General features: G+C 38.9%; 2 protein-coding genes across 2 annotated transcripts; one reads left to right on the top strand and one right to left on the bottom strand.

Moving 5' to 3' along the window:
* Positions 1 to 209: 209 nt before the first annotated feature.
* Positions 210 to 2,581, bottom strand: LOC143886339 (cytochrome P450 86B1-like). Its single transcript, XM_077390287.1, has 2 exons — positions 1,318 to 2,581; positions 210 to 833 (listed from the first exon to the last, which is right to left on the bottom strand). The coding sequence occupies exons 1-2, from the start codon at positions 2,542 to 2,544 to the stop codon at positions 429 to 431; spliced, it is 1,632 nt and encodes a 543-aa protein (XP_077246402.1). The 5' UTR covers positions 2,545 to 2,581; the 3' UTR covers positions 210 to 428.
* Positions 2,582 to 17,862: 15,281 nt separating this feature from the next.
* SCPL35 (serine carboxypeptidase-like 35) lies at positions 17,863 to 27,266 on the top strand. Its single transcript, XM_077391003.1, has 8 exons — positions 17,863 to 18,229; positions 21,837 to 21,944; positions 22,039 to 22,227; positions 22,330 to 22,418; positions 23,389 to 23,670; positions 24,139 to 24,275; positions 25,919 to 26,011; positions 26,754 to 27,266. Exons 1-8 carry the CDS (start codon positions 17,929 to 17,931, stop codon positions 27,010 to 27,012), a joined length of 1,458 nt encoding a protein of 485 aa, XP_077247118.1. The 5' UTR covers positions 17,863 to 17,928; the 3' UTR covers positions 27,013 to 27,266.
* Positions 27,267 to 27,777: the final 511 nt, after the last annotated feature.

Below are 27,777 nucleotides of genomic sequence, written 5' to 3' on the forward strand. Positions count from 1 at the left end.
ATCACCTGATTGGTTCAATTTCGTAAGCTGCCATGTGGATGGTGGAGATGACATGATGTCACGCCTTATTCTTGGTAATGTATGAGAATCCAGATTGAGATTAAATAATCTTATTTCATCAAGAAGGTCAAAATTGAGAAGCCATAATCCTTCATGAATATATTAACACAACATTAATTTGTAATTAATCACCTTAAAACAAACCTGAATGAACTCTATTTACTACTTGTTTCCTTATTATAGGCCCTAGCAATATAATCCAAGCATTTAGCAAAAGAAAAAATAGTACTAATAATAATAGTAATAATAATAACAATAACAGTATTACTATTCTTATTATTAGTTATTACTATTATTATTGTTATAATATTCTTATAGTTATAATAAAAGTATAGTTATAATTTACACAACAAGTAAACCTTCAAATCTTAGGGCCTAATTTTCTGGTAATCCTGAATCTCTGACTCGTCTCGCTTGTAGAGCATCACCTTCAATCCATATTTCATGTACATAGTAAGTGCTAGCTTTGGCTCCACCGGAAAATTTTCGAGTACCTTCACACGATAACGATAAATGATCGAAGCCGCAACACATTTCATTTGATAATAAGCGAAATCTTTCCCTAAGCATAGCCTCGGCCCCCCATTGAATGCCGTAAATTTATAAGCAGATTCGCTTGTGAATCGACCGTCTCTAAGCCATCTCTCCGGCTTAAACTCTTTGCAATCCTTCCCCCATATGCTCTCCATCCTTCCCATGGTGTAGATGGCGTAGATCACCTTTGTTCCTTTCTTCAATACGGTCCCATCGGGGAATACATCGTCTTCTACCACCTGTTGGAAGAAAATACAGATGAAGTTTCCATAGTTCTACTGTTTGTTATCTCTCAAAATGATAATTAGGATGCCATTATCAAATATCTAAATTGAATTATTTAAGTGTTCTGTTTTGAGATAATTAGCTCATAGATTATGTAATTTGCATGCATAAATAGATAATAATACATACATTCATACTGGCACATAAATAATTGTATTTTTACATGCATGATTCATGTACATTCAAATGTTAGTGCCAATTCTATACTTGTACAAGTATGCATCCGTATATCCACTCACATACACAAATACATGCATATGTTGGATGTATATGTATGTATGTATAAGGTTGTATCCAAACCAACCCCACCAGAAGAATTAGATTATAGAAACATATATGTAAATTAAGGTGCATAATTATATACATGCATGGATGATAACCAATACATTTATTCATTACATGATTTCACGCATGCATACATGGATAAAATGAGCATACCTCCTTGTGATCCACTGGCACTGAAGGATACAACCTTAGAGCCTCAGATAAAGCCGCTTGCAAGTACTCCATTCTCTTCATCTCCTCCGGCCTAAATACCACCTTCCCCTCACCATCCAAAGATTCCCTCTTGCTGAGTATATCGCAGATTTCCATCAGAATTTGTTTTTCCACGTCCGGATTCCGATCGAGCAACCAGAAAAACCAAGCCAATGCCACCGACGAAGTATCCCTCCCGGCAAGTATGAAATTTATGCAAATGTCCCTCAAGAACTTATCGGAGAACGGCTTCCCATCATCATCCTTTAATGTCATAAATATCGTCAAGAGATCAGATCGTGATGTCTTCTCGCCGGAATCCAATTTGATCTCCTTCTTCCTTGTTCGTATCACATCATCAGCGAATTGATGGACGCCTATGATTGATCGCTTAAGCTTCCTCTCGGGGCCCACATTGAGAAATCGCATGGCTTTCCATACAATTGTGGGTGTCATAAAACGCATAGTGGTCGCCTCCGTGGCGTCCTCGAATGATCTCGCAAAGGGTATCACTGGTAGGCCTGGCCCCAAACAACCGGGGTCCACACCAAAGGCTATCATGCACACATTATCAAATGTTAGCCTTAATAGCACATCTTGTAAGTCTATGGGCACTTGCCTTTGGAGAAAATCTTCCAACACAGGCAATAATCGCGAGTGGACAAGATCGATCAACGATTCGACGGTCATCTGCCGGAATCCGGCGGAGTGGAATTCGATACTTGCCGTCTTTCTTTGTTGACGCCATATCTCGTCATCGGCATTGAAGATACCGTCTCCGAGGAGGTCCCGGACGGTGTTTCGGAAGTACTCGCCTTTGGGGAAATTGGGGAAATTGGTCTTTAACAAGTGTTCGAGGTTGCGTGGGTCCGCGGTGACCACACAATTGAGGTTACTAAGCCATGGGCCCATGAATGTGAACGTCCCGTTCTGGCGTTCCAACACGTTAGTGATCCACTCGTACATGTTGGATTGTACGGCCACGATCATCGAAGGTAACATACCGAGAAAGGGCCAGACGGGTAGGCCATGGCTCCTTTGTTTCCTTAGGGATTGTATTAGCAGGAAGAAGATTAGGGCGAGGGCGAGCTCGAGGGCGTGGATCTCCGACAAGAGACGACGAGAGATGATATGGTCCGAGGTGGTGACTTTGCCAGAGAGAAGGGTTTCGTGGTTGCCGGAATTCATGATGGGGAGATGTGGAGTACTGCATGCTGTTGGTGCACTTCATGTGTTATAGAGTTTGAGTTTCTTGGCGTACTGGAGTTTTTGTAGTGGATAGATTTGGTGAGCTGAAATTAGGGTTTTTTTTAATCTAGTGGGTATTTTATTTTTGAATAGATTTTGAAGTTTTGATCTGTTAGTACGAGGAATGCTAAATTGAAGGGTGCACTTCCAAAAAACCAGCTACAAGGCCCCCATTGGACCATCTAACCGAAGTATATTATACTTTTGTGAGATGGACCATTGGGGGCAACCTTGTAGCTGGGTTTTTGCAACGGCACCTTTCAGTTTAGCATTCCGTGCTCCTCCTAATATTTTTTTTAGTGTTAGATGAATTAGGAAATGTGGTTAATTTTAGGTTAGCGTTTAAGAGTGTGGGGGTGCAAAGGGTAGTTGAGGCGGTTTACCTGTAATCCCCTGGGTCATTTTCGTTTGTCTTCATGACAAGGTAATGTATTTTTAAATAATGTTCACACTCTCTCATTTTAATTTTGACACCCCTCTAGTTATTGAAAATTCTAAAAAAGACTGATAACTACTAGGATCTTTCCTAACAACCAATTTTCGGATCACACTTGTGTCATTCCTATCTATCAAGATCCGTTGATCCAAACGGAAACCACCAGTTGGGCCTTTTTCCGTTGATAATACTTTGATCGGATGATCCTAGCCACTCGATCCATCAAGCATTGTCTAGAGTTCTGCCAAGAAAAGTTAAACAATTGATATTTGCAACACTATGTCACCCAATGGAAATTATGGAGAGAGAGAGAGAGAGTCATAAATCTCACAAGTCGACCACCAGAAAACAACCTTTAAATGTTTTTTTAGTAGTAGAGTTAAATGTCTAGATACTGACAACTAGAGTATTGGGTGATTGGGATTGAGTCTCTAGCTCAATGGTTAAGGCTTTGTTCTTTAACCCATCCCAGCTTACCTACCAAAAAATAGAGTAGTAGAGAGAGAGACAGAAAAGAAAGTCATAAATCTCACAAGTTGACTTCCAGAAAACAACCTTTAAATGGTTTTTTTAGTAGTAGAGTTTAGTGACAAGGCACTAACAACTAAAGTATTGGGTGATTGGGATTGAGTCTCTAGCTCAATGATTAAGGCTTTTAACGCAGGGGAAGCTTGTATTTGAAATATTCAATAGCATTTAGTTGAATTGAGGTGGCAAAAACAGGTAGCAGATGGCTTGTTGTAGAGATAGTAGCAAGTGGCTCTCTCATAGAGGGTCAAAAGAGCAGCAGATGGCTCTAGTGTACCTTCTCCAAAAAGGCAACAAGAGGCAACCAAATTTTATTCATCAATAACTTGAAATTTTTGTTTACATAGCTTGCTTTTATAGATTTTGCTAGACCTTTCCTAATCTAATATAACTCCTTACAAATATGAAAAGATAAATCTCAAATCCTATATTTTCTCCAACTTTTCCTAAAATTTCTCAACATTCATACGTTGAAAGATTTGGAGAAAACGACCAACTTCTAAGCAACACAATCCTAAAAGACTCTTAACTCTCTAACTCAATCTCTACTCTATCTTGAATTCGGCCGACACATAAGAACAATTTTTCAAAAAAAATAAAACTAAATAAAATAAAACTATGAATCCTTGGTAAAGGAGGACCGTCGATTTGGGAGCCGTTCGATATTACGATGATTTGCTGATCCTGATCAAGATTCCGACGATCTTGACCGTTAATCTTTGTGATTGTGCGAGATGTACCTGCATCAGACCCCAATTCTTGAAAAGAACTCGACCACGAGTTCAGATCGAGGTTGATCATGGCGCTGAGAGTAAAAATTGGTAAATTGGATGTGGTACTGCAGGTCTTTCCAACGGACTAGATATTTCCATCGAGCAATTATACTGGCATGCTTCAATGTACGGTGGAATTTGATTTGATCAGAAAGCTCACCCTCGATAAAATCTTTGAGCTTTGGTGGCGAAGGCAAAAAGTAACTTTCACTTCGATCGGCGTCAATCACTATGTGTTCATCAACGTGATGTGGATCTTCATCAATATTGTCTTCTTCCTTGAGGGAATCCTCAAGTAGGGGTTCTTCTGGCATCTGCGGATCTTCAATGAAGGTTGAAGATAATGCCTCTTTCAAACCATGTTCTTCAACACGCAGGTCTAATCTATCATCATCGCTTTGACTTGCTCAGTAAAGGTGTTGATATGAGTTTGAAACTTTTCATCGCGAACTTGTTGTTCTTCATCTCGAATTCGTTGTTGTTCTTGCATCTCGTTAAATTTCTTGAGTAACCCCACTAACACGAGGTCAGCAGAGGCCGAACTTCCTTCTTCATTCCTTTTTGGCTGCATGATTATGGTGGAGAAACTTTGCAAAGTTGATGAATAGGATCCAATATTTGCAAAGTTGAGAAACTTCACAAGTCTACTCTGATACCAAATATCGTAGGGGCGTATATAGCGGAAGCTTAAATCTAGATAAAAGGGAAGTAAAGGAAACAATTGCGGAGCTATAGGTAGTTGGTTTAACAAAAATAATAATCAAGAAATATGGCTTCTTTGGGTTAATCGGTTCACAAAACATGGAGGTGGCTGGCAGATATGTGGTGCAAGGATGTAATTGATTTAACATTCGCTAACTGTTGGTTTAGGGATGGTGATCGGTTTTACTGTGGTCAAGGTAATGGATGGTTTAGAAAGGCTAAGATAAAGGTGTAAAGTCCGTGATATATTCAAGGGCTGCTGGACATAAAAACAAGATGAAAATAAAGTTTTAAATTTCCAAAAATAAGGAGATAGAGAATTGGGCAATCAAGACCATGATCTAACCTGTAGATTATTCTTTGCAACAGCAGCAGGTGGCTGTGCTACGGGACTTTCCGGCGGGACTCGGGGCAGCGGCAAGTAGCAGATGATTTGAATCATCAACTCAAATTTTTATTCCAATCAAGAAGCTTGTATTTGAAATATTCAACAGGTGGTTGAATTGAGGCGGCAAAAACATACAGCAGATGGCTTGTTGTAGAGATAGCAGCAGGTGGCTCTCTAGGGTCAAAAGAGCAGTAGAGGCTCTAGTGTACGTCTCCAAAAATGAACGATAGGCAACTAAATTTTATTCCAATAAAGATAATTAAAAACGTTTACATATTAATGCCTATTTATAGGCTTTTGAAAAGATCTCCTAGCAAATCTAAAATTCCTAATATTCCTCCACACATGGGTTTCCAAACAAGATGGGAATTTCGTCCAAAAAAAAAAAAAACTAACTCAATCGTACTACTTCCCAAAACTTCTCTAAAACAAATCTTAAAAGATAACTTTACTTTCCCTATAATTTCTCAAAAAAAATCCTACCAAAAGTAAAACTTCTATCATAATCCAACTAAAAGATATTCCTAAAATTTCTCCTAGCCCTGGACTGCTAACTCTAAGAACTAAATAAATGAAATCTAATAAAATCTAAAATTCTTGAAATTTTGTGATCAACATGGACCATTGATTTGATGATTGTGTCAGATGCACATGCATCAGCTTTGTTCTTCAACCCGGAGGAGGAGGTTCAATCCCAGCTTACCTACCAAAAATATAGAGTAGTGGGTAATTAATCTTAGGCTTGGCTCAGTTTTGAAACCAAACATAACGTGGCACCCAACTTTACCAAGTATAACTATAAGTCCTCTAAAATGTACAGCCACATACGCCTGTAGGCTCCGGCTGGTTAGATTACGAGTAGGTAATCCATGCAGAAAGAAGTAAAAAGAACACTCTTAAGAGGTTGAGTTGGCATGCATCTAGTTGCAAGGGACGTGGATTCTCAAAGGCCACTCCGGTGGATGAGTGCATGAATTAACAAATAAAATTCCCGCTAAATAAGAGTGGGTAGGACATGTGAAAGTGAGACACTATAGGACTCCCGCGATAAAGGGTTGGATCAACCTATGGATACATAAAAGAAATTGTTTGAGCTTTTGAGACCATAGATTTTATAGATTCGCAAATCGTAGTGTTGATGAAAAAGTGGGGATGAATCTTGGTGGAGATGTAGAAGAAAATGATGCTTCAATGCGTGTTATATATGATGTCGCTTTTTCTTAAGACGATATACGCCCCCACCACTTGAAGGAATCCACAAGTTTGCCTCCAGGATATAATGAAGCCCAATAGGCACAATCTATTAATGCTTGTTGATGCTAAGCACAAGCGAAAACAGACACAAAACACCTTCAGATTTTGCAAGTCTTAGATATACTGGTTTCTGTTTTCACAAAAGACAGATACCAGAAAGAAATAATAGAAAAAGAAATAAAGGAGAAATTAAAAATCTCTACAAAGGGAGAAGAGGATTTGGAAATCACTAGAATTCGATTCACACAATGCAACCCCGGACTACAACACAAAGTGAGTTTCTGGTCTATATAGACTTTTTTTGGGTAGGCTATATATAGACTTAGTGTGTTTTTTTTGTAGAAATGCACCCTTTCATGGCACCGTATCAATATGGGAAACACGTCTTCCTATTCCATCTTTTCCCGAATCTCTCTTAACGGAAGAAATAGAAGCTCGAGAAGGAATACCAAAACCTACTTCACTCGCTGAGATTGACGATTCTCTCTGTTAAGCATCCATGACTGAATGGTTAAAGCGCCCAACTCAACATTGGCAAATTCGTAGGTTCAATTCCTACTGGATGGACGGCAACACGACGATTAATTTGACCATTAAATCAGGCCAAATCGTAATTCTACGGTCTAGATCGGCTCTTGAGTGATTGTTGGGTTTAGTTAAACCCTATCCTCCCCCAACAACTATTAGATCTCGATCAATCGTCAATCGGCTGCTCATATTACGCCGGTCTATTGGTCTGTCATTTGCAAAATTCGTAAATTTCAAAACAAGAGGGAAAAGTGGAGTGATACTTATTAACTCCTCTCAACTTTACTCACTTTCCAAGGTTGGACTATACTTTTAGTCTCCCACAAGCCTTTTCCTTCTCTCTCTCTCTCTCTCTCTCTCAAAACACCCATTTACCCAAAATAAAATCTTTTTATTTCAAAAATCATTTTAAAAATACTCTTTATTTTGAAAATAACAACACAAAACCCATTCCAAAAGAAAGTTTGTCAGATCAACCTTGATAAAAGCTATTACGTTATTCATTTACAATTAATAACAGCTAAAAATGTGAGATACTTAAGGGCTCCCACAGTGCTTGGATAAAGGTTTTCATAAAGATTGTTTTCAGCATATAGCGGTCATCCCAGCAAATTGTAAGCTGGGGTTAGGCGGACCCCCTACTGGTGAACCATGGACCTTGTGACCACCAGGGGCAGAGCTACATGTAGCATAAGGTGGGCAGTTGCCCCTGTTGAGTTGGGCCAAATCCTTAATAGGCCAAACTCAATTGGGTCCAGCCCCCTTTAAAATTTGAAGGCCTACCCCCCTTATGTATAAACCTTTATAAGCTTGCCCCCTTTATTCATAAATCCTGGCTCTGTCACTGACCACTGACGACCATGGTGTGATAGGCACAATTATGATCCTTTGGCAGAGCGGTAGAAGGCCCTTTCAGGGTTGAAATATGCTCAAAATATCTTATATCTATGATCCCATAATTCGCACAAATCAACTTGTTTGGAGGCATGCCAGTTGATATATATAAAGGAAGGTGTACCTTCTAACTTCTAATTTTAGGACTTTTATGGAGGTTGACTGCCAGTAAAACCAAACTTTGTTGTAGTGAAATTGGCATGAAAGTAAGTTTTAACTGAATTTATCTTAGCAAAATCACATAGATGTAGAAGCATATGCATGTTGAGAAATCTGACAGTCAAAATCCGATCTGATCTTGGGACCTCATCCACATTCAATTCCTTTTTAGTTTCTGGTTTTCCAGTACTCTGTCGGAGGGTATCGTGTTAAACTATAAAAGATTAACCGCTTAAGCTTTTGGAGTAATTGGTTGTTTCACATGGTATCAGAGCAAATTACATGTGTTCAAAAAGACTAATTACAAATTATTTATACCAAATAGAAAATCAACTTACATCCACCGCTTAAATACTTCTTCTAAAGCTCCTAACAAAGCTAACCTAGAAAAGCTAATACTTATCTCTCTAAGAACCCTACCCATACCAAACAACTAAGAAAGCAAACTCTAAAAAGCTACAAAATCAAAACTAATTTATTCCACCCCGAGTGGACCCACGCCAAAGCTAACACAACAGTGTTAAAGCATACTTTTGGAGTAATTGTTTTTTTACATAACCTTTCTCTTTTGATGGAGCTGTTCATTCATTAAGATTGTGCATCATCCAATCCCTGGATCATTTAAAACCTTGTTGTAGTGAAATTCGCGAGGTTTAATGCTGATGCGGTCAAAGGCGAGATGGGAGAGACGACAGCTGAAACCGTTGGATCAGATCCAACGGTCCCTGCCCATGGATTGGACGTAGTTGCCTTATCCAAAATTGGTCTTTCTTTGATAATTCAATTTTTCTAACATTACAGATAACATTAACAAACGAAAATAACCGGTTTCTCTACCGTAATCGCAAACCAATGTTATTGATACTCCATATTAAGTAAATTTAGTGCAGAAAAACACAATCCACATAATAAAAGAAAGGGAATTGCTAGTGTCCATCGAAAAAGGCATTTCGCGGCTAGCCTTCCCATGTAAGACCAGCCACCTCGTGAATGGAGACAAAAGCTGTTGTCTTTACTCACGAGGTGGATGGTCTGACATTCGACAGACCGGCCGCGAAAATGCCTTTTGGGGTGGACCCTAGCAAATCATTAATAAAAGGAAATAGCAGAGGAGATAAAGGACAAAAGAAGTGAAATTTATTTTTACGGTATGATTATTAACCTATGTCTAGGGGGCGTCAATATCTTTTTCTTTCTAAGTGGAAAAAATTACCAACTTCAAATTTGCTTTTTGTTTTGCCATCCATATCCTCCCAAGTTTCTCCATCTCCTGTGGTCCTGCCCAAGTGCCCATTCCGTACAACTGTCCCCATAAATACTCCGCAGAATGTTTTTCCAAGGATCATCTATAAATAGAGAATGACACCCAGATGAGTAATTGTGCCACATGTGAAATGTCCTATGGTAATTGTGTGATCTTTATTTTATTAAAAAATCCAGAAAATTGGGAAAACCCTGATAAACAATATCTGGTCCCACTTGTGCTACATCCACGTGATTGGTTAACATTGGTCCTAACGAAATATCTGAACAGCTTCATTGGATGATCTAGGCCCTTGATCGATCAAACTTCTTTTAGGATCCGTGAACAAAAAATAAATAGATTTTTGTACGAAATATCTTATGGGGTGTGGGTCACGGGACAAATGCCATTAAAAACACCTTGTTCGAATCATGGCTTTAAATTTCGGTTTCGGTGGAAATTTCGGTGAAAATCTTATAATTTCAGCCGAAATTTTTAAGTTTAGGTTTCGGTTTTATATGCCGGTCCCGACTGAAATCCAAATTTTTGGATTTAAGCCGAAATTTAAAACAATGGTTCGAATGATCTAGTCCCTTCATCATCAATCCACATTTACAATTCTACCAATAAAAAGCTAGAAGATATTCTGTAACATCAACAATCACGATTTCACATAGACCTTCCCATGCCCCACCCTTGATGTTGCAAAGATGTTACAATATAAAGGGTCAACGGACTTTCCTGAAACAAGCGTGTCATCCTTGTAGGTTTCTACTAGGGCTGCACAAAAAACCGGCCAAACCGATAAACCGAACCGAACTAGCCCTTTCGGTTTGGTTTGGTTTGGTTATTCTCGGCATTGGTTCGGTCACGGTTTAGAATTTTACCGAACCGATCCCATCGGTTCGGTTCACAGTTTTAAAGTTTTAAACAGAAAATTAACCAAACCAAACCGAGAAATGGAAGGAAAGGCGAACAGATTTTGTGTCATTCTCAAATCCAAGGTGAGTTATTTCATTTGCAAAGAGAAGATGGGTGATTTAAACAAGGGCCGTGTGCCTATATCAATTCCATGTATTCAAAAGTAAAGAATACATTCAGTCCATACCCTTAGACCACCCCTTAGAAGTGTAAAAAGAATAGTCCTAAATACTTAGAGGTGCTGTCCAAGAGAAGAAAAGGGAGGGGTCGAATATACCATCCCCTTTATAAGGCCCTCGATTAGGGTTAGAGTGGGAGGGGTCTCTTCATTTTTTTTGTTTCGTGAGAGAGAAAGAGAGAGCTTGTTGGTCTTGTTGATTTGGATAGATAAGTCTTTTATTTTTATAGATAAACATATTTAACTATTTGATTTGGATTTGTACCGGATAAACTGTGAACCGAATCGAACCGAACCAAACCGGTTAAAATCGGTTCGGTTATACCCCCGATCGGTTTCTTTACGGTTTGGATTTTCTACAAACTGATGTGATTAGTTCGGTTAAAAAAAACTCCATAAACCGGACCGAACCATGTGCAGCCCTACGTAAATATAGCTAACGAGTAAGTGACTTTTTCGGAACTCACAAAAATTTCCGAACACACCCGTGAAATGAACCCGAGAGTTGAGGGCTCCTTCGTAAATATGAGAAAAAACTGAGACATTTCTAAGAATTAAAATCGCAGCCCAAGTAGCATGCTTGCTATTTTGGCCGTAGAAACAATAATTTCGTCTGCCTGTTCGTCAAAATAATTAAAACGAAACAATCTTTTCATGGAAAAGATGGGTATTATCACTTTATGTTGATAATACTTTGATCTGATGATCCTACCCCTCGATCCATCAAGCATTGTCTAGAGTTCTGCTAAGAAAAGTTAAACAGTTGGTATTTGTAACACTTTATGTCACCCAATGGAATGTCCGTTTAGCATGAAACAAGATCATGTGGGTCAGCGGCGATGGCACTTTTTTTTGGTAACTGTGGGTCATCTAATACTGTTCTACAAGATCAATGGTCCAGATTATACATATAGGTCCTTAGATGGGACCCAAAGATAATCACTGGCATAGCACTAATGCCAAATTCCAACCCTATTGGTTTCACACTTCTCTAATTAGAGATTTTGTCTCTCTCTGCCTTTTATTTTGACGGTCGGGCATCATACATTATTTCTCCTCTAATTAACATGGTTTGGTGAGAATTCATTATTCGGTTATAACCGAATAACTGAACCGAACCGAATTGGTTCGGTCGGTTTGGTTTGGTTTTTTTCCTTTTCGGTTCGGTTTCGGTTTTTTTTTTTTGGAATTTCAGTTCATCAATTTCGGTTTCGGTTATCTCAAAAAAAAATTCAATTAACCGAAATAACCGAAATTATGATAAAAACCATTATTTTTTTTAAAAAAAGTGCTATATGGGCACTCCGTAGAATGATAAAAACCGTCCATTTGATTGATCACAACTTAATTAGGGTGTGCTCAAAAAATCATTTCTATTGGATGATCCTAGCCCTCCGATCAAAACGGAGATTTTGTTTTTTCCCCTCTTTTTCTAACACTATTCGGTTAGCCGAAATAACCGATTTTTTTATTGGTTTGGTTTCGGTTAGGTGTTTAAAAATTTCGGTTCGGTTTCGGTTACCAAATTTTGGTTATTTCGGTTCGGTTATAACCGAATAACCACCCCTAGATTCATTTTCACCTTGAAGTTGTGAAAGGGAATGTAAGGAGTGTCAAACATTCCTCTATTTTTATTGGATGCCCATGGAAAAATATATATACGAGCAGGTATTGGATGGTTAGAATCCTCTAATGGAGATGGATTTTTTTTCCTATGGCTATCCATATCAAGGCCCATGGAAACAAATGGTTGGGATCATTGAGCAAGTGGGTCCCACTCATACTTTTGCCCATTCAATGTGTAATATCCATGGGTCCATCATGTATGTAATTAAGGCAGAAAGCTGAATTCATGCCATAGTCCTAACATCTCTTTATACTACAAGAAAAAGTGTATTTACCGGCGGTCTAGCCCGACGCAAAATATTCCCGGCGGATTACCTGCGGTCACAAACCACCGGCGACACTACTGTGGGCAAAGGTGTAGCCGGCAGGTTTAGTAAACCGCCGGTGTATATATAATTCGCAGCGGGCATGAACGCTGGCTAATCGGGGTGCAAAATGTTGTTTAATCCATTATTCCCGGCGGTTATAGTCCGTCCCGGAAAATAATACGAATCGCCGGCGGTTAGTAATCGCCGGTAATAGTCTAATTTATACGCTTTGTTCACGTATTTGCGGCGGTCTAGACGGCCGGTAAAAGGTTTTTTTTTTTTTTTTTTCAAATATACAAATAAATTGGAACTGTCTGCACAACCTGCAACGAAATACGAAAAATGGTTGGACTTAAGAGGCATTTACTTATATATGACATTTAAGGCCATTATGGCCATCCTGGATAGGATGAGAAGATCCACTAGAGCTATATGCCCCACATACAAGATGAGCTATATACTTGAAAGAAGTGTAGTTCTAAAATTTTATTAATTTACCTCGAGCAAATTACAACACCTATAGAACATGCTATTTTATTATATTACTTCGTCAGGAATAAGTTGCCACACCTCAAGTACATGATATAGTTAAGAAAGCTAGTATAAAGATACAGGTTAAGGGAGGACCTGATCCTTGAAACCTATTTAAACATTTCATCAGCCTCGCCCAACACAAACATCTTAAAATAGTCAGGACGAAGAGATTGTCTTCGCAGCCTATCAAAAACATGACCAGGAGTGCCAACAACAACATGAACAGCACTTGAAAGAATGCGCTGATCCTCCCTCACACTAGTACCACTTACACGAGCATAAACCTTGACACCCAGATAATCACCAAGAGCCCACATAACCTTTTCACCTTCACACCCTTTGTTGGATTGCTGAGGGCATCAATTCAATATTTCTCCCTTCAACATTAAAAAAGAAAAGATCAAAAAGAGAGAAGAGGATAGAAAATATAGGCATTCATTTACCATATGCATATATGCCTCTCAAAAGGTTCTCTTGTAAATTAGGCTAGTGGATTAGGTATGTTTGGTCAATACATGTATGTTTCGTGAATTATATGTTCAAGATCGAATTGATTAAGTATATCAAGCAAGACTTGGAAAGAAAATAACATGTAGTAGCTAGCTTTCTAATCAATGTGCAATCAACAAAATTATTAAACACAGAGAACAACCACCAAGGATTTACACGTACCACAAACCAAATCACAATGATACCTCCACTTGGCTATAAGAGCCAACAGTATATAGGTCTAGTTGACACCATCTAGATTTCAGAAATACCCAGAAATCAATTTCTTATGGTTGCCGATGACACAAACACACCAACGACTTCTAAAATCTTTAAGGTGCAGTGGTCCCAAATCAGGGCACAGAAAATGCAATCCACTAATGGAGAAAAGCCCCATAACGGACAAACCAAATGTAACCCCCAAATCTGGATGATTGGCCTTTACTATGAGAAGCCTGTTAGACGCCTAGTGGGCCACGTTGTGGGAATGATATGAACTAAGAATTGTACACTATGATGAACCTAATCATTGAAACAGAGGGCTTAAACATGAGAGTTATAATTCCGCACCCGCCGTCCTCGGTGGCCCACCGTCCTCGGTGGCCCACTCTGTGGCGGCTTTCACTCTATCCTTTTTTCCATGTAGCCCTTTTCACAGGTTGCCCCTTCCGTGACTCGAACACGGGAGATGGTGGCTGCTCTGATACGAAATGTTAGGTACCTTACCGATACGCCAGAAGCTCCAGAGCTGATGGAATGTGTTAGGCAAGGCCCTTTAAACCTATCCCATACCAGGCTGGGTCCCACCCAGTCTCATACCTAGGTGGGCCCCCACTTAGGACCGTAACAAAATCTCACAACTCACTACCAGAAAAGTTCCGTTAAATGGGTTTTTTAGTAGTAGAGTTAAATGACAAGGCACTGACAAGTAGAGTATTGGGTGATTGGGGATTGAGTTTCTAGCTCAATGGTTAAGGCTTTGATCTTCAACCCGGAGGTCGGAGGTTCAATCCCAACTTACCTACCAAAAAAATAGAGTAGTGGGTAATGAATCTTAGGCTTGGCTCAGTTTTGCAAGCAAACATAACGTGGCATCAAACTTTACCAAGTATAACTATAAGTCCTAAAAAATGTACAACCACATAGGCTTGTAGGCTCCCTCTGGTTTGATTACGAGTAGGTAACCCATGTGGAAAGAAGTAGAAAGTGTGATGTGAAACAACCAGTTACTCCAAAAGCTTTAGCTGTTGGAGAAGGCGTTATTTAAGCTTTTATACTTTAACACTCCCCCTCGCGTGTGGCCCCTCTTTTGGGTTTTGGCTTACGCGTGGCACATATGCCCCTCTTTCGGGTTTGGCCATTCATGTGGATTTGTGCTATCCAGGAGGTTTACACAGGACCTTTGCCATCCCAAAAGAGGGGCCACATGTGCCACGTGTAGGCTAACCCTAAAAAGAGAGGCCGCACGTGAGGGGGAATGCCATAATTGATCTTCTTATGGGGAAGATCAGCCTCTTGACCCACATCTTCTTGTGCTTAAACACAATTTCTAGGATAAAATTCTTCATTTCCCTTAAAAAAGACTAATTCCATATTATTTATACCAAATAGAAGATCAACTTACAACCACCTCTTAACTACTTCCTCTAAAACTCCTAACAATGCTAATCTAGAAAAGCTAACCCTCATCTCTAAAAATCCTACCCATACCAAATAACTAAGAAAGCAAACTCTAAAAGTTAGAAAATAAAAACAAATTTATTCCACCCCAAGTGGAACCCTCTCCAAAGCTAACATAACAGTGTTAAAGCATACTTTGGGAGTAATTGGTTGTTCCACATATCCTTTCTCTTTTGATGGAGTTGTTCATTCATTAAGGGGCCGTTTGGATGCTGGATTTTAGAATCTTGGATTTCCTCAAAATCATAGTTGGGAGATGAAAGGAGATCGACTGCTTCACTTCTCTTTAGAATCTCGGATTTTAAGTAAGAAATCCAAGTTTTAGAAATCTCTCCCTGAGATTTCTAAAACCAGGAAACATGAGATGATCTCCTACTCTCTTGCTGACGGAAAAAGGGGCGAGAAATCAAAAAACGACGGGTGGTCTCCTTCTCGTCTCTCAACTACGATTTGGAGGAAATCCAAGATTTTAAAATCCGCGAATCCAAGCATACCCTTATTGATTGTGCACCATCCAATCCGTGGATCGTTTACAACTTTGTTGTGGTGAAATTCGCGAGGTTTCAAAAGGAGGAATAGATGTGCTGTCCAGGCGAGATGGGAGAGACGACATCCGAAACCGTTCGATCAGATCCAACGGTCCCTGCCCATGGAGCGGACATCGCTGCCTTATGCAAAATCAGTCTTTCTTTGGGAATAATAATTTTTTTTTTTTTAAACATTACAAAATAATACCAAACGAAAATAACCCATTTCTCTACACCAATCTCGAACCAATGCTATTGATACTACATATTAAGTAATTTAGTGCAGGGAAACATAATCCACAAAATAAAATAAAATAAAATAAAATAAAATAGCAGAAGAGATAAAGGACAAAAGAAATGAAATATTTTTTATGGTACGATTTCCTCCCAAGTTTCTCCATCTCCTGTGGTCCTGCCCAAGTGCCCATTCCGAACAACTGTTCCCATAAATATTCCACGGAATGTTTTTCCAAGGACCATCTATAAATAGAGAATGACACCCAGGTGAGTAATTGTGCCACATGTCCTATGGTAATTAGGAAAACCCTGATAGACACTATCTGGTCCCACTTGTGCTACATCCACGTGATTGGTTAACATTGGTCCTAACGAAATATCTGAACAAGCTTCGATCATTGGATGATCTAGGCCCTTGATCGATCAAACTTCTTTTAGGGATCCGTGAACAAAAGGTATATAGATTTTTTGTACGTCGTTTATCTTATGTGGTGTCCACTTATCGGGTGTGCTTCACGGGACAAAGACAACACATGTCACTCCATGATGTTCTACTTGATCAACGGTCTCTATTGAACTTTAGATCTCTTTATGGACTTCCAAATTGATCATCAGCATTGATTCCAACAGTACTGTCTGCATAGCCGTTGAAGAGGGAAGTGCTATATCTGCCCCTTTTCATTGCTTGGGACACCCAAAATCAGTGTACGCGGCAATCTGAGCCATTGAACACTTCCCCAATTACGTAAGTCTGGCCTTTGACAGTTATAGATACACTAGATTCGGGTGTCCCTAGTAATATATTATTAGGACAATGCTAAAGAGAAAGTCTAAAAGGGACAATTATTAGGCAGGCCCAATACTTTTGCCTCGTTTACATGAACAGAACAATTTGGAATTTCAATTATAAGCCGGGCACCAAATGCCATTAAAAACACCTTGTTCGAATCAAGGTTTTAAATTTCGGTTTCGGTTGAAATTTCGGTGAAAATCTTATAATTTCGGCCGAAATTTTTAAGTTTAGGTTTCGGTTTTAAATTCCAGTCCCGACCGAAATCAAAAATTTTGGATTTAAGCCGAAATTTAAAACAATGGTTCGAATGATCTAGTCCCTTGATCATCAATCCACATTTACAATTCTACCAATAAAAAGCTACAAGATATTCTATTAGATCAACAATCACGATTTTACATAGACCTTTCCATGCCCCACCCTCAATGTTGCAAAGATGGCACAATATAAACGGTCAACGGACTTTCTTGAAACAAGCGTGTCATCCTTGCAGGTTTCTACGTAAATATAGCTAAAGAGTCAGGGACATTTTCGGAACTCACAAAAATCTCCGAACACCCGTGAAATGAAACCGATGGTTGAGGGCTCCTTCGTAAATATGAGAAAAAGCTGAGACATTTCTAAGAATTAAAATCGCAGCCCACGTTGCATGATTGCTATTTTGGCCGTAGAAACAATAATTTCGTCTACATGTGCGTCAAAATAATTAAAACGGAACAATCTTTTCATGGAAGATGGGTATTGGTACCTTCCACCATTTCTTTCCTCTAGGCTTTATTCACTTCTTTTCCTCGGAAAGGAAAGGATTTCAGGTGACATGTAGAAGGAAAAGGAATCCAAGGAAACTACTGTCAAGGAAAATGTTTCCGGAACAGGAAAAAAGTCAATTTCAACGTTATTTTGAGCAAGAGAGTCCTAATTCTTCGTTGGTTTGTACAACTCATCGTAAATGTCATGAACCAATGAAATTGTTTAAATTAAAGAAACGGGTGGAACTACCAAAACAAGTTGGAGACAATATCTCTGTCGCTTTCCTATAAAATGGGCTCCCCCTTGCTGCAGAATTTCACGCCTTCTTCAACAACTTGCATTTTATAGATCAAAAAGAAGAGAGAGAGAGAGAGAGATGAGAGAAGTTTTTTGCTTTACAATGGCGGTTTCTCAGTCATCTTTTCTAGGGTTTCTGGTTATCGTTTTGGCTGTTTTTTCTGTGAATGGAGCTAGTGACCGGAGAACGAACGGAGGCGAGGCTCTCCGGCGAGAATCCGACAGAGTTTTAGGTTTGCCAGGGCAACCGGAGGTGAAATTCAGTCACTATGCTGGATACGTCAGAGTGAGGCAAGAAGATGAGAAAGCGCTGTTCTATTGGTTTTTTGAAGCTGAAGGAGGAGCCTCTGAGAAGCCTTTGGTACTGTGGCTCAATGGAGGTATGTTTGTTATCCTTTTTCTTTATCATTTTTTTCATTCTCTTTGTATTACTGCAGTAGAGTATATTCTCTTTTGAGTAAATCGGTAGTGTGTTTTAAAAATCATGATGATTTAGTTGAGAATCTGTAGATCTTGCAATGTCATCTCTAACAAATTTCCTAATATTTGAAAATTTCTAGATTTTTTGTATTTTTTTTCTTCTCTGAGGGAAAATTCCTGCTGATTTAATCGATTGTTTATCATTTTTTTCATTCTCTTTGTGTTAATGCAGTAGAGTAGATTGTATTTTGAGTAAATCGATAGTGTGTTTTAGAAATAATGAATCATGATGACTTAGTTGAGAATCTACAGGTCTTGCAATATCTTCGCTTACAAATTTCCTAATATTTGAAAATTTCTCGGATTTTTGTCTTTTGTTTCTTCTCCGAGGGGAAAAAATCCTACTGATTTAATCGATTCTGTGGTTTTTTAACGGTTTGTGGTGATTTAAATGATTATTTTTGTAAACTGTTGTTTTTTCATGGTTTATGACCGTCCTGTAAAGTTTTTGTGTCGAGAAAGGCACCGCTCGCCGTTAAAGATAACGGCGGATAACCGGTTTAACAGTTTATAATTTTTTATCTCAAACACAACTGATTTTTCACGTCTGAAGACGGAAATGCCGTCGTTTTCTTCTCCTCAGTTTTACTACAGTGAATATGAAAAGAAACGAAACCTAATTTTCTCTTTTCTGGAAATTGATATTGCCACCCCCTTTCTATTTCAATTTTTTTATAACCGTTCGATTGCAGATCTAGAATGAGACCCTTCTTATAATTTCTCCACCGTCGATTTTCCAATCGAATTACTTCAATTTTCTGGTCATATGTCTATCTGGTAGCCATAGATTGGACTGTTTGTATCATTCGATAAGTTCAATTTTTCAGTCATTGAGCCTACTCATGAAGGTTTTGGATTACTCTAAAGACATGTGACCGGGGTCCAAATTAGGTGTCTTTGTTGTATTATTGGTTCCTGCAAAGAAAAATATACAAATCGGATACTTGTCCGATATTGCAGTGATGTTTCACTGTATGTAGCTGTGTGTTGTTAACATAGAGAAGCTTTTTGGGTTTTGAAACCGAAATTCTGTTTACTGCATTTCTTATCTTCTCTTTTGTCTTTAGGAAAGCGTGAGCTTCTGTCAGCTTTCTGTTTTTAGTTTTTGGCTCTGTTTGATTGTATAATATTTTTTCCAGGAAAAGTTTGGAAAGGAAAAAATTCTTCACACTTTGTAACTTATCCATTGTTTGATTTTACATGAAAAAAGCAACTTGAACCAGTGCGGTTCAAGTTTTTTTACGGAAAGGAATAAATTTTCTAGGATAAAAAAAAGGGCGGTGAAAAATTCATCCCGTATTTTTCAAAATGGACTGTACAGCCCACACCATAGGATATTCTTAACTGCCCATTTGATGGGCCACAATGTAAATAGGTTGTGCCCCGAAAATCATTTCCATAGGATGATCTCAACCATCCGATCTATATAGGTTTCGATAATGTGGGTCCCTCTTTAAATTGGAGGGTTAGAATCATCCTATAGAAATGATTTTTGGGGCACAACCTGTTTACGTTCTGGCGATGAAATGGTCAGTTTGGATCATCCTATGGTATGAGATGTACAGTCCATTTTGAAAAATACGGGATGAATTCAATCTAGAAGGGGGTGAATTTATCACTGCCCTAAAAAATCTGCTAGAAATGTTTTTCCTTCAGTCTGACAGTAGTCATCTTTTTAGCTTGCCTAAATCGGGGATTTTTAGGTTATGTCTGTTTTTTTTTTCCATTGTTTATTGTTTATGTTCGCCTTGGTTAACGTGTCTTCTTTGTACTTCTAGAGACTAGAGGGGTCTTTTAACCGTATATGTCAGTTAAAGAAGAGAGGTTTATGAAGTTATTTTTCTCGGCAAAATAGTCGGAATTGTTCCTGTAAGTTGATATTTCCAAATTGCAGTTCAAACCTGTCTACTTCTAACGACAAGAATTCAAAGCAGGGGAAATTGTACTACGTAAGCCTAGTCCGGCCCCACCATTATGCTATTTACCTGTGGGAAATGATATACTTGCCCCCCTTTCCTTCCGGGACCACCCCTCTAGTGTATTTATGAGTAACTCTTTTTACACAACAAGGGCGTGGTTCTAAGAATAAAAGTGGGCTAATATATCATTTCCCTCACTTTTGTAGTAGGTAAGCTGAGATTGAGCCTCCGATCTCCGTTTGCAGAACATTAATAGCCTTGAGCCCTTGACCATTGAACTAGAGACTGAATCCCTTCTCCCGTCTTACTTATTTAGCATATCTCTGGACCATTCATTCTATGGGCCCTACTTTAGAGGTGACATACCTTATAATTTCACATAATTGCTCAGGTGGGCTGGGCCATGGTCAAGCACCCCATTTAAGGGTGTCAATTTTGGCTCGAGCTCGAGCTCGGCTCGAATCCTTAACAAGCCGAGCCGAGCTGGCTTGCCAGGCTCGTTAAGCTTAATGAGCCAAGCCCAAGCTAGGCCAGGCTTGGCTCGTTAAGGATTAATATATTTAAATATATATTATATATTAATATATACACTAAAAGGGTTGTCTATGGAGTGAAAGGGGGAGGCAAAATATGTCACTTCTTTTTTGGAACCCCATTTGTTACTTGGACCACCCCCTGTGGTGTAAAAAGAGTAGTTAAATTACACTAGATAGGGCTGTCCAAGGAAGATGAGGGGTGTGAATATATTATTGTCCTTAATATAAGCCAAGCTCGATAACTCACGAGCCTGGCCGAGCCGAGCTTTTGAGCTTAACTAGCCTAACTTAGCTGGGCCAAGCTCGGCTCGGCTCATTTACACCTCTATCCCCATTGTTTCATGGGAAATGATATATTTGCCCTCTTTTTCTTACCTGGGACACCCTTCTTTAGTGTATTTTTTACTAATCTTTTTACACTGCCAAGGGGTGGCAATACCAAATCCTCACAAGGGTGTGGAGTAGCCAATAAAAGTGTTTTTTTCATGGGCTGCTGCTGTGGGGACAAAATAGCAACTCCGTCTGTACAGAATGGGGAAATGATGAGACGCTCCCGCGTGCTTTCGTGGTGCCATAATTTCCACGAACGGTATTATGGGGTGCCTCTATATTCTACAAAGTAGCTGACATGGTGCTTGTGGACCTAAAAAGAGGGATACCTCGATTGCAACGAATCTTTATACGGTGTGGAGCCCAGCGATCTAAACCATTCATTTGCTGGGTCCCAACAAAGATAGGGTTAGAACTTAGAATCATCTTAGAGAAGATTTTTCAGACACCGCCTATTAGTATTGGACCAGTAAATGAATGGTTCAGATCGCCCAATAATGTGGGCTCCACTTATTGAATGACTAGGATTATTAGATTGATGCATTTTTAATGAAAGGCCCTTTTCACTACCGGGTCAAACGTTCCGAACTTTGTTAAGAGACAGATTTAGAAACCAATGAGGCACAGGCTAATTAAATAGTTAAAGACAAGGTGAGTTAGTGCCAATATCAGTAGCTAGAAGCTAATGACAGTTGCTGATGATACTGAAACGAAAAATGCAGGTCCGGGGTGCTCGTCTATTGCCTACGGAGCCGCTCAAGAGTTGGGGCCCTTTCTCGTGCGTAATGACCATTCCAACCTTGTTCTCAACAATTTCTCTTGGAATAAAGGTAGCAATGACTAGTTTTATGAGGGTAAAATCGACACTTTATTTTCCTTTGACGAAGCTTTTATTTGATTTATTCATTTTTACTTTCCGTACAGTTGCCAACCTTTTATTCCTTGAAGCTCCGGTTGGAGTGGGCTTTTCTTACACAAACAACTCAGAGGATTTACATAGATTAGGTGACGGAATTACTGCAGAAGACTCTCATGCCTTTTTAATTAATTGGTTCCAGAGGTTTCCCAGTTTAAAATCTCATGATTTTTACATTGCAGGAGAGAGCTATGCCGGTATAGTTTTTTCACCTTCTTTCTTATGTGTTGAATCATTCATTTTCTTAAATGGGTGAAAAATTACCCACTCATTTCTCTTCTTTTGTTTTTTACTGTCAGGGCACTACGTTCCTCAGCTTGCCGAACTCATTTACGACAGAAATAAACAAGCAACCAAAGATTCTTACATTAATTTCAAGGGTTTCATGGTAAGATGAGTACATATAAGAAGTTATTTTCTTTATAGCTTACTTGGGACAGCCTCCTCATAAATACACTAAAGGGGACTGTCCCAAGTGAAAAACGGATGAGAAGCATAACGAGGGTTCACCCAACTTACAGCAAATTCCTTGACAAATGGTCCTTACAAATCCCTGTTAGGCTAAGCAATGTTGCTTGAAGCATTACACCCTAGGTATCTAGTTTGGAATACCAAGTTTGTTGCCTCCAACCTCTATATATATAGATACACTAGGGTTAATGACTGGTTAATGAACTCTAGCCCATGTAAGCCCACTACACCGGTTCATTATCTTATTGGGCTTATATTAGAACATATATGGGTTATATTATATACCCAACAATCCCCAGCTTTATGAAAAGCTTTTCCCATGTGATCTATAATCTTGGCCCCTCAAGGTGATAAGACTGTTTGGATTGCATTAATTTTGTTTGGTAAAGGTTGGAAAGGAAGAACATTTTTTAAATTTTCTTATTTGTTTGACACACTATGAATGACCACTTAAACCAGCCTATGCAACTTTTAACATGGGACCTTCAATTTATTATAGGGTTTTGGTAACGAGTGCCCAAGGGTACCTGTTAAGGTGCATAGGAAAGAGATTTTACACATATTTTTATAAAGAAATCTCAGAATTGGTGTAAAAGTATGGAAGTATGTGTAAAATGACTGGAAAATCTCTTTCCCAATGCATGCACCTTAACGGGTGGGCACTAGTCAGCAAAACCCTTTATTATAATATCCCTCCAAATTATCCATAATCATATCATTTACCTCTAAACCGTGGAAAGAAAGAAAAAATCCCAACGGAAATGTTTTTCTTGGAATATTCCAAACGGGGCCTAAGAGTACTTCTAAAAAAATATCATTGTCCCCACATGTGTGTTCATAAAAACAAACTACTTTATTAGTTTATTACTGAAATTTCTGATATTCAGATAGGTAATGCGGTAATAAACGACGAGACGGACCAAATGGGAATGATCGAGTATGCGTGGAGTCATGCCATTATCTCTGACCAGCTCTATCACAGCATAAACAAGGAATGCAATTTCAAGAGCGGGAACCAAACGATTCACTGCAATTCGGCTATCAGGGGCTTTCTTCAAGCTTACTCTGATATCGATATCTATAGCATCTACACCCCTGTTTGTCTCAGTGATTTGGCTAGGAAGTCTTCTCCAAAACTCTTGGCCTCCCCTCGATCTTTCTCACAGCACGTAAGTCATTTTCTACCGAAATACATTCAGTTTCCAGTTCTTTGTTTAATAGAAGATGGGTGAATGCATTTCTATGTTGTGGCACCAGCTTTCTTGGGAGGTGCCACCCAACTCTTTTATTTAGAATAGTTTCTTTGCCTAGTAAAACTGGAGAAAATTAAACCCTTGTACGTGTTTTTGGATATGGGAAAAGAACTTTATGGAAAATAATTTTTTCCATAGAATAATATTCCATGGAAAATAAAACTCTAACGTCTAGTAGGTTTACATGTAAGCTTTCTATTTTAGCAAAAAAGAAAAAAGTATTACATGCAAAAGACCAAATACGGAAATTATTTTCCTTTAGAAAAAAAATTCCCTTCATCCGATCAGTCTCGATAACCTAGATGGGTAGTTAAAGACAAAACAAGTTGGCAACGATAGTAACCTTTTAGCAAGGACTAAATCTTTTACTCGTCTTGATTTCAGGACCTATGGCATAAGTTGCCATCTGGCTACGATCCCTGTACTCAAGATTATACCGAGAAATACTTCAACAGAGAGGATGTTCAGAAGGCTTTACACGCCAATGTTACCAAACTGTCATATCCATACACTGCTTGCAGGTAAATAATCGATAAATTCACCCCTTGAAAGAAGAATACACCCCCTTTTTAACAGAAATTGTTAAGTTTTAATCGTAGTGATAACTCGAGAAGCATTAAGACGTAACGATTTCTGTTAAAGAGCGTGCATTCTTCTTTCAAGGGGGGTGAATTTATCACTGCCCATATAAAAAAAATGCCCCTACAAGAAACTCTTACTATGATAAGCACATGAGAAAGCTTGGCTTTGGGCCCCACCCCCATGATGCCAGTAATCGGGCATCCAGACCCCTTAATTTTTATTTGGCATGACGTGAAATATAAGCTTGATTTTAACCATTGCTCGATTCGGTCACTTAACCATTGCTCGTTTTTCTTAAATCTTCATTTTTAAGCCATTCATGAGATAGTTGGGTCATCTAATAAAGGTTGATTTTCTACCCATGTCATCTCTGCTAAGGGTCTCCAGATGGACGGTCTGGATTGTGCTAGTTAGAGGTGGGGTCGAGATTGAATCCGCATTTCAATACTCATTTATCATCCCATTTATTTGAATTTTTTAGAGCTCATTTATTACGACATTTATTTCATTCATTCTGTTGTTTTCTGGTTGGGGGAGCTGAATAAATCCCACACCTGGCATTCGCTTACTACATTTTTTCGAATCTCCGAACAGGTACATATCTGCCATAAATTGTCAAAACAATCGATTCTCGACCTTTCTTTTTCAACGTTTTTTACCGGCAATAATTTCTCGGTCCTCTCTTTCATTTTTTCCCTCTCTCCACCCTGTACAAGAGTATGTTCGAGATTCGATAAGCCACGACTGTAATCAGTTGGTTTCCATGACCTGTCAAGAAGAGTAAAGGATCTTTAACAACTCTTTTTTTACCTAAAAAGGGATTATCAAACTACGAAAAATTGACTTTCAGAGGAAAAAATTTCAGTAAAAAATTTCATGCTTGAGAAACACTAATACTAATTTATGGGACCTAGTATTTAACCCCCTAACCTTTCTTCCCAATGAGGGGTGCAACTCGGGTCGGGTTCAACTCGAAAAAAGGATGGGTCGGATTGAGTTCAGGTCGGGTTCGGGTTCGGGTTCAGGTTCGGTTTTCCCAACAGGGGTTGAGTTCGGGATGAGTTCGAGTTGAGGGTTTGGGCATCCGGACCTGAGTTCAACTCGGGTTGGAAAAAAGGGTTCCTCAAGTCAGGTTGGGTTGAACCTCATCGAGTTAGAAATCGGATCGGATCGGGCTCGGGTTGGAAAAAAAAAAAAAGGGTTCCTTGGTTCGGGTCGGGTTGGCCTCAAGCCGACCCAACCCAGCCCGAGTTGCACCCCTACCTCCCATCCTTTATTTTGGTAGACACAGACCCTTCCTTTATTTTGAAGCACAGTGGGGAATTCCAGAAACTTGTATTTAATTTGAAAAATGTGAGGATATTTTAATCATTCTATTTTCTATTTTTTAAATTTTAAAATGGGAAATAAAAAATCGGGGTTTTTAAGAAATTTTCATTTTTTGGTAAATGGTACTATAACCTGCTTAGGAGGAGTCGTATCGCTAAGGTAGTTAGGTAAGATGAAAAACATAGCCCTTATCTTTTGCAACGAAATTAGTTACCGTAAACGCCGTTAACTTTTAGTGTCGTCTGATGTGCAGTGACGTTATAGAAAAATGGAATGATTCCCCAGACTCAGTACTCCCTATCATCAAAAAGCTCGTTAAGGCCGGTTTGAGGGTCTGGGTTTACAGGTACGTTACTATCGGAAACGAATTAATGACATTATTTCCAAGCCCTTTTCATGTTGTTTTGTCTTAAAATTTCTGGAAAAAACAAAAAAAAAGAAAGAACAATGATAGATGCAAAGGAGCCCTTGCATAAAAAGGCAAAAAAGAGCTCCGGATTAGATCCACGTCATCAAATGTAATTGATTTAGGCTCTGTTCATTTAAGATTATGACAACCGATTGTGACTCCAAAACCAATTATTGGAATCAAAATTACGTTTAATATTGAGTCCGATAATTGGTTTTGGACTCACAATCGTTTGCCATAATCTCAAACGAATAAGGCCTTAATACTAGTTCAATCGAAAAGCCTCTAATCAAAGGTCAAAAACTAAACATAAGCAAGGATTTACATCCACTATTGGGTCTCTCTCTCTCTCTCTCCAAAGCCCACATGGGTGGATAATTTTGTAAAAAATCAAAATTTTTAACAGAAGTATTTGAATTATCCTATGGGGGGTGTGAATTTATCGTTGCCCTTTAAAATGAGTATCCATAAGACATATATAGTTATTTACGCCTAGGTGCAGCTAAATTTTGTATAATTACTGTTCCTTGTAGCTGGGATTCAAAAACTACATGGGCAAAATCGGTGGTTAATTAATTTTATCCGTAGAGGGAGGGGTGAGTCTTTGTGTGAGTAACTTTTATTTAATTTTGTAAAGAGGGCTAAAGAAACGTTGTTTTCTTGTGTGTGGGATTGACAGCGGAGACACGGATGGGCGGGTCCCAGTGACATCGACGAGATATAGCATTAACTCACTAGGGTTGGGGATGAAGGACGGATGGAGAGCTTGGTTTAACAAGCAACAAGTTGCAGGGTGGGTGGTGGATTACGAGGGTGGGTTCACCTTTGCCACCATTAGAGGCGCGGGTCACCAGGTCCCGGTCTTCGCCCCTGACCAGTCCCTTTCTCTGATTTCCCATTTCCTCTCTGGTAAAACCTTGCCATCTTCTCGTTTCTAGTTCCCCCCTCTCCTCTTTTTTACTCTCCCTCTCTCTTTCTCTATGTCACATGTGGAATTATATATTGTGACAATTCAAGAGATTGCTAATGAGAAATGTTATGTATCATAATCATAAGAAATAGGGCAGGAATTGATGCATGGAAAAAAAAAATTTCCCTAACACACTTTCCACCTTTTTTGGGTTCACCTTACATGATCAAATTCTGTTGATTCAATCGGATGATCTTGGGACCTCTTGATCCCTCAAGCTAAGCCTTTGATTTTTATTTTTTTAAGTTATTTGTCTTGAGCATGCGATAGCCGTTGTGCACGGTTGGAAGACCATAAGGGCCATCTGATTTTTCTAGAAGATCAAACGTCTTGTTTGTATATACCTGACCCATTTGATGGAGGTATATACAAACAATATACTAAGCTGATGCCTTAGAACCAATCCAAAGTCATTGAATAGTTACAAGCGTAGAATCACGATGCTAAGTTGGATGTCCAATTGCCTGGGTTGTGCCAGAGTTCTCACCAGCAGGATTAATTATATGATAAGTTTTAACAGAGTATTTAAAAGGAATAAGTTATACACACACTTAAGAAAAGTGCTCGTGATTCATGCAAGAGATGTGTGCTTATATCTATATTTCATTGTCTTGGAAGCTTGTATTATAAGATATTTAATCTGTGTTAAGAAACACGCAATATGACAAATGTGATTCATGCAGGAGATATGTATGCTTTTATATCTATGTTTTACGCTCTAAGAAACTTACAT

The sequence above is a fragment of the Tasmannia lanceolata genome, unplaced genomic scaffold (genome assembly GCF_043159265.1).
Source record: "Tasmannia lanceolata isolate RefF3 unplaced genomic scaffold, GAP_Taslan_0.1 ptg000011l, whole genome shotgun sequence".
Taxonomy (NCBI): Eukaryota; Viridiplantae; Streptophyta; class Magnoliopsida; order Canellales; family Winteraceae; genus Tasmannia; species Tasmannia lanceolata.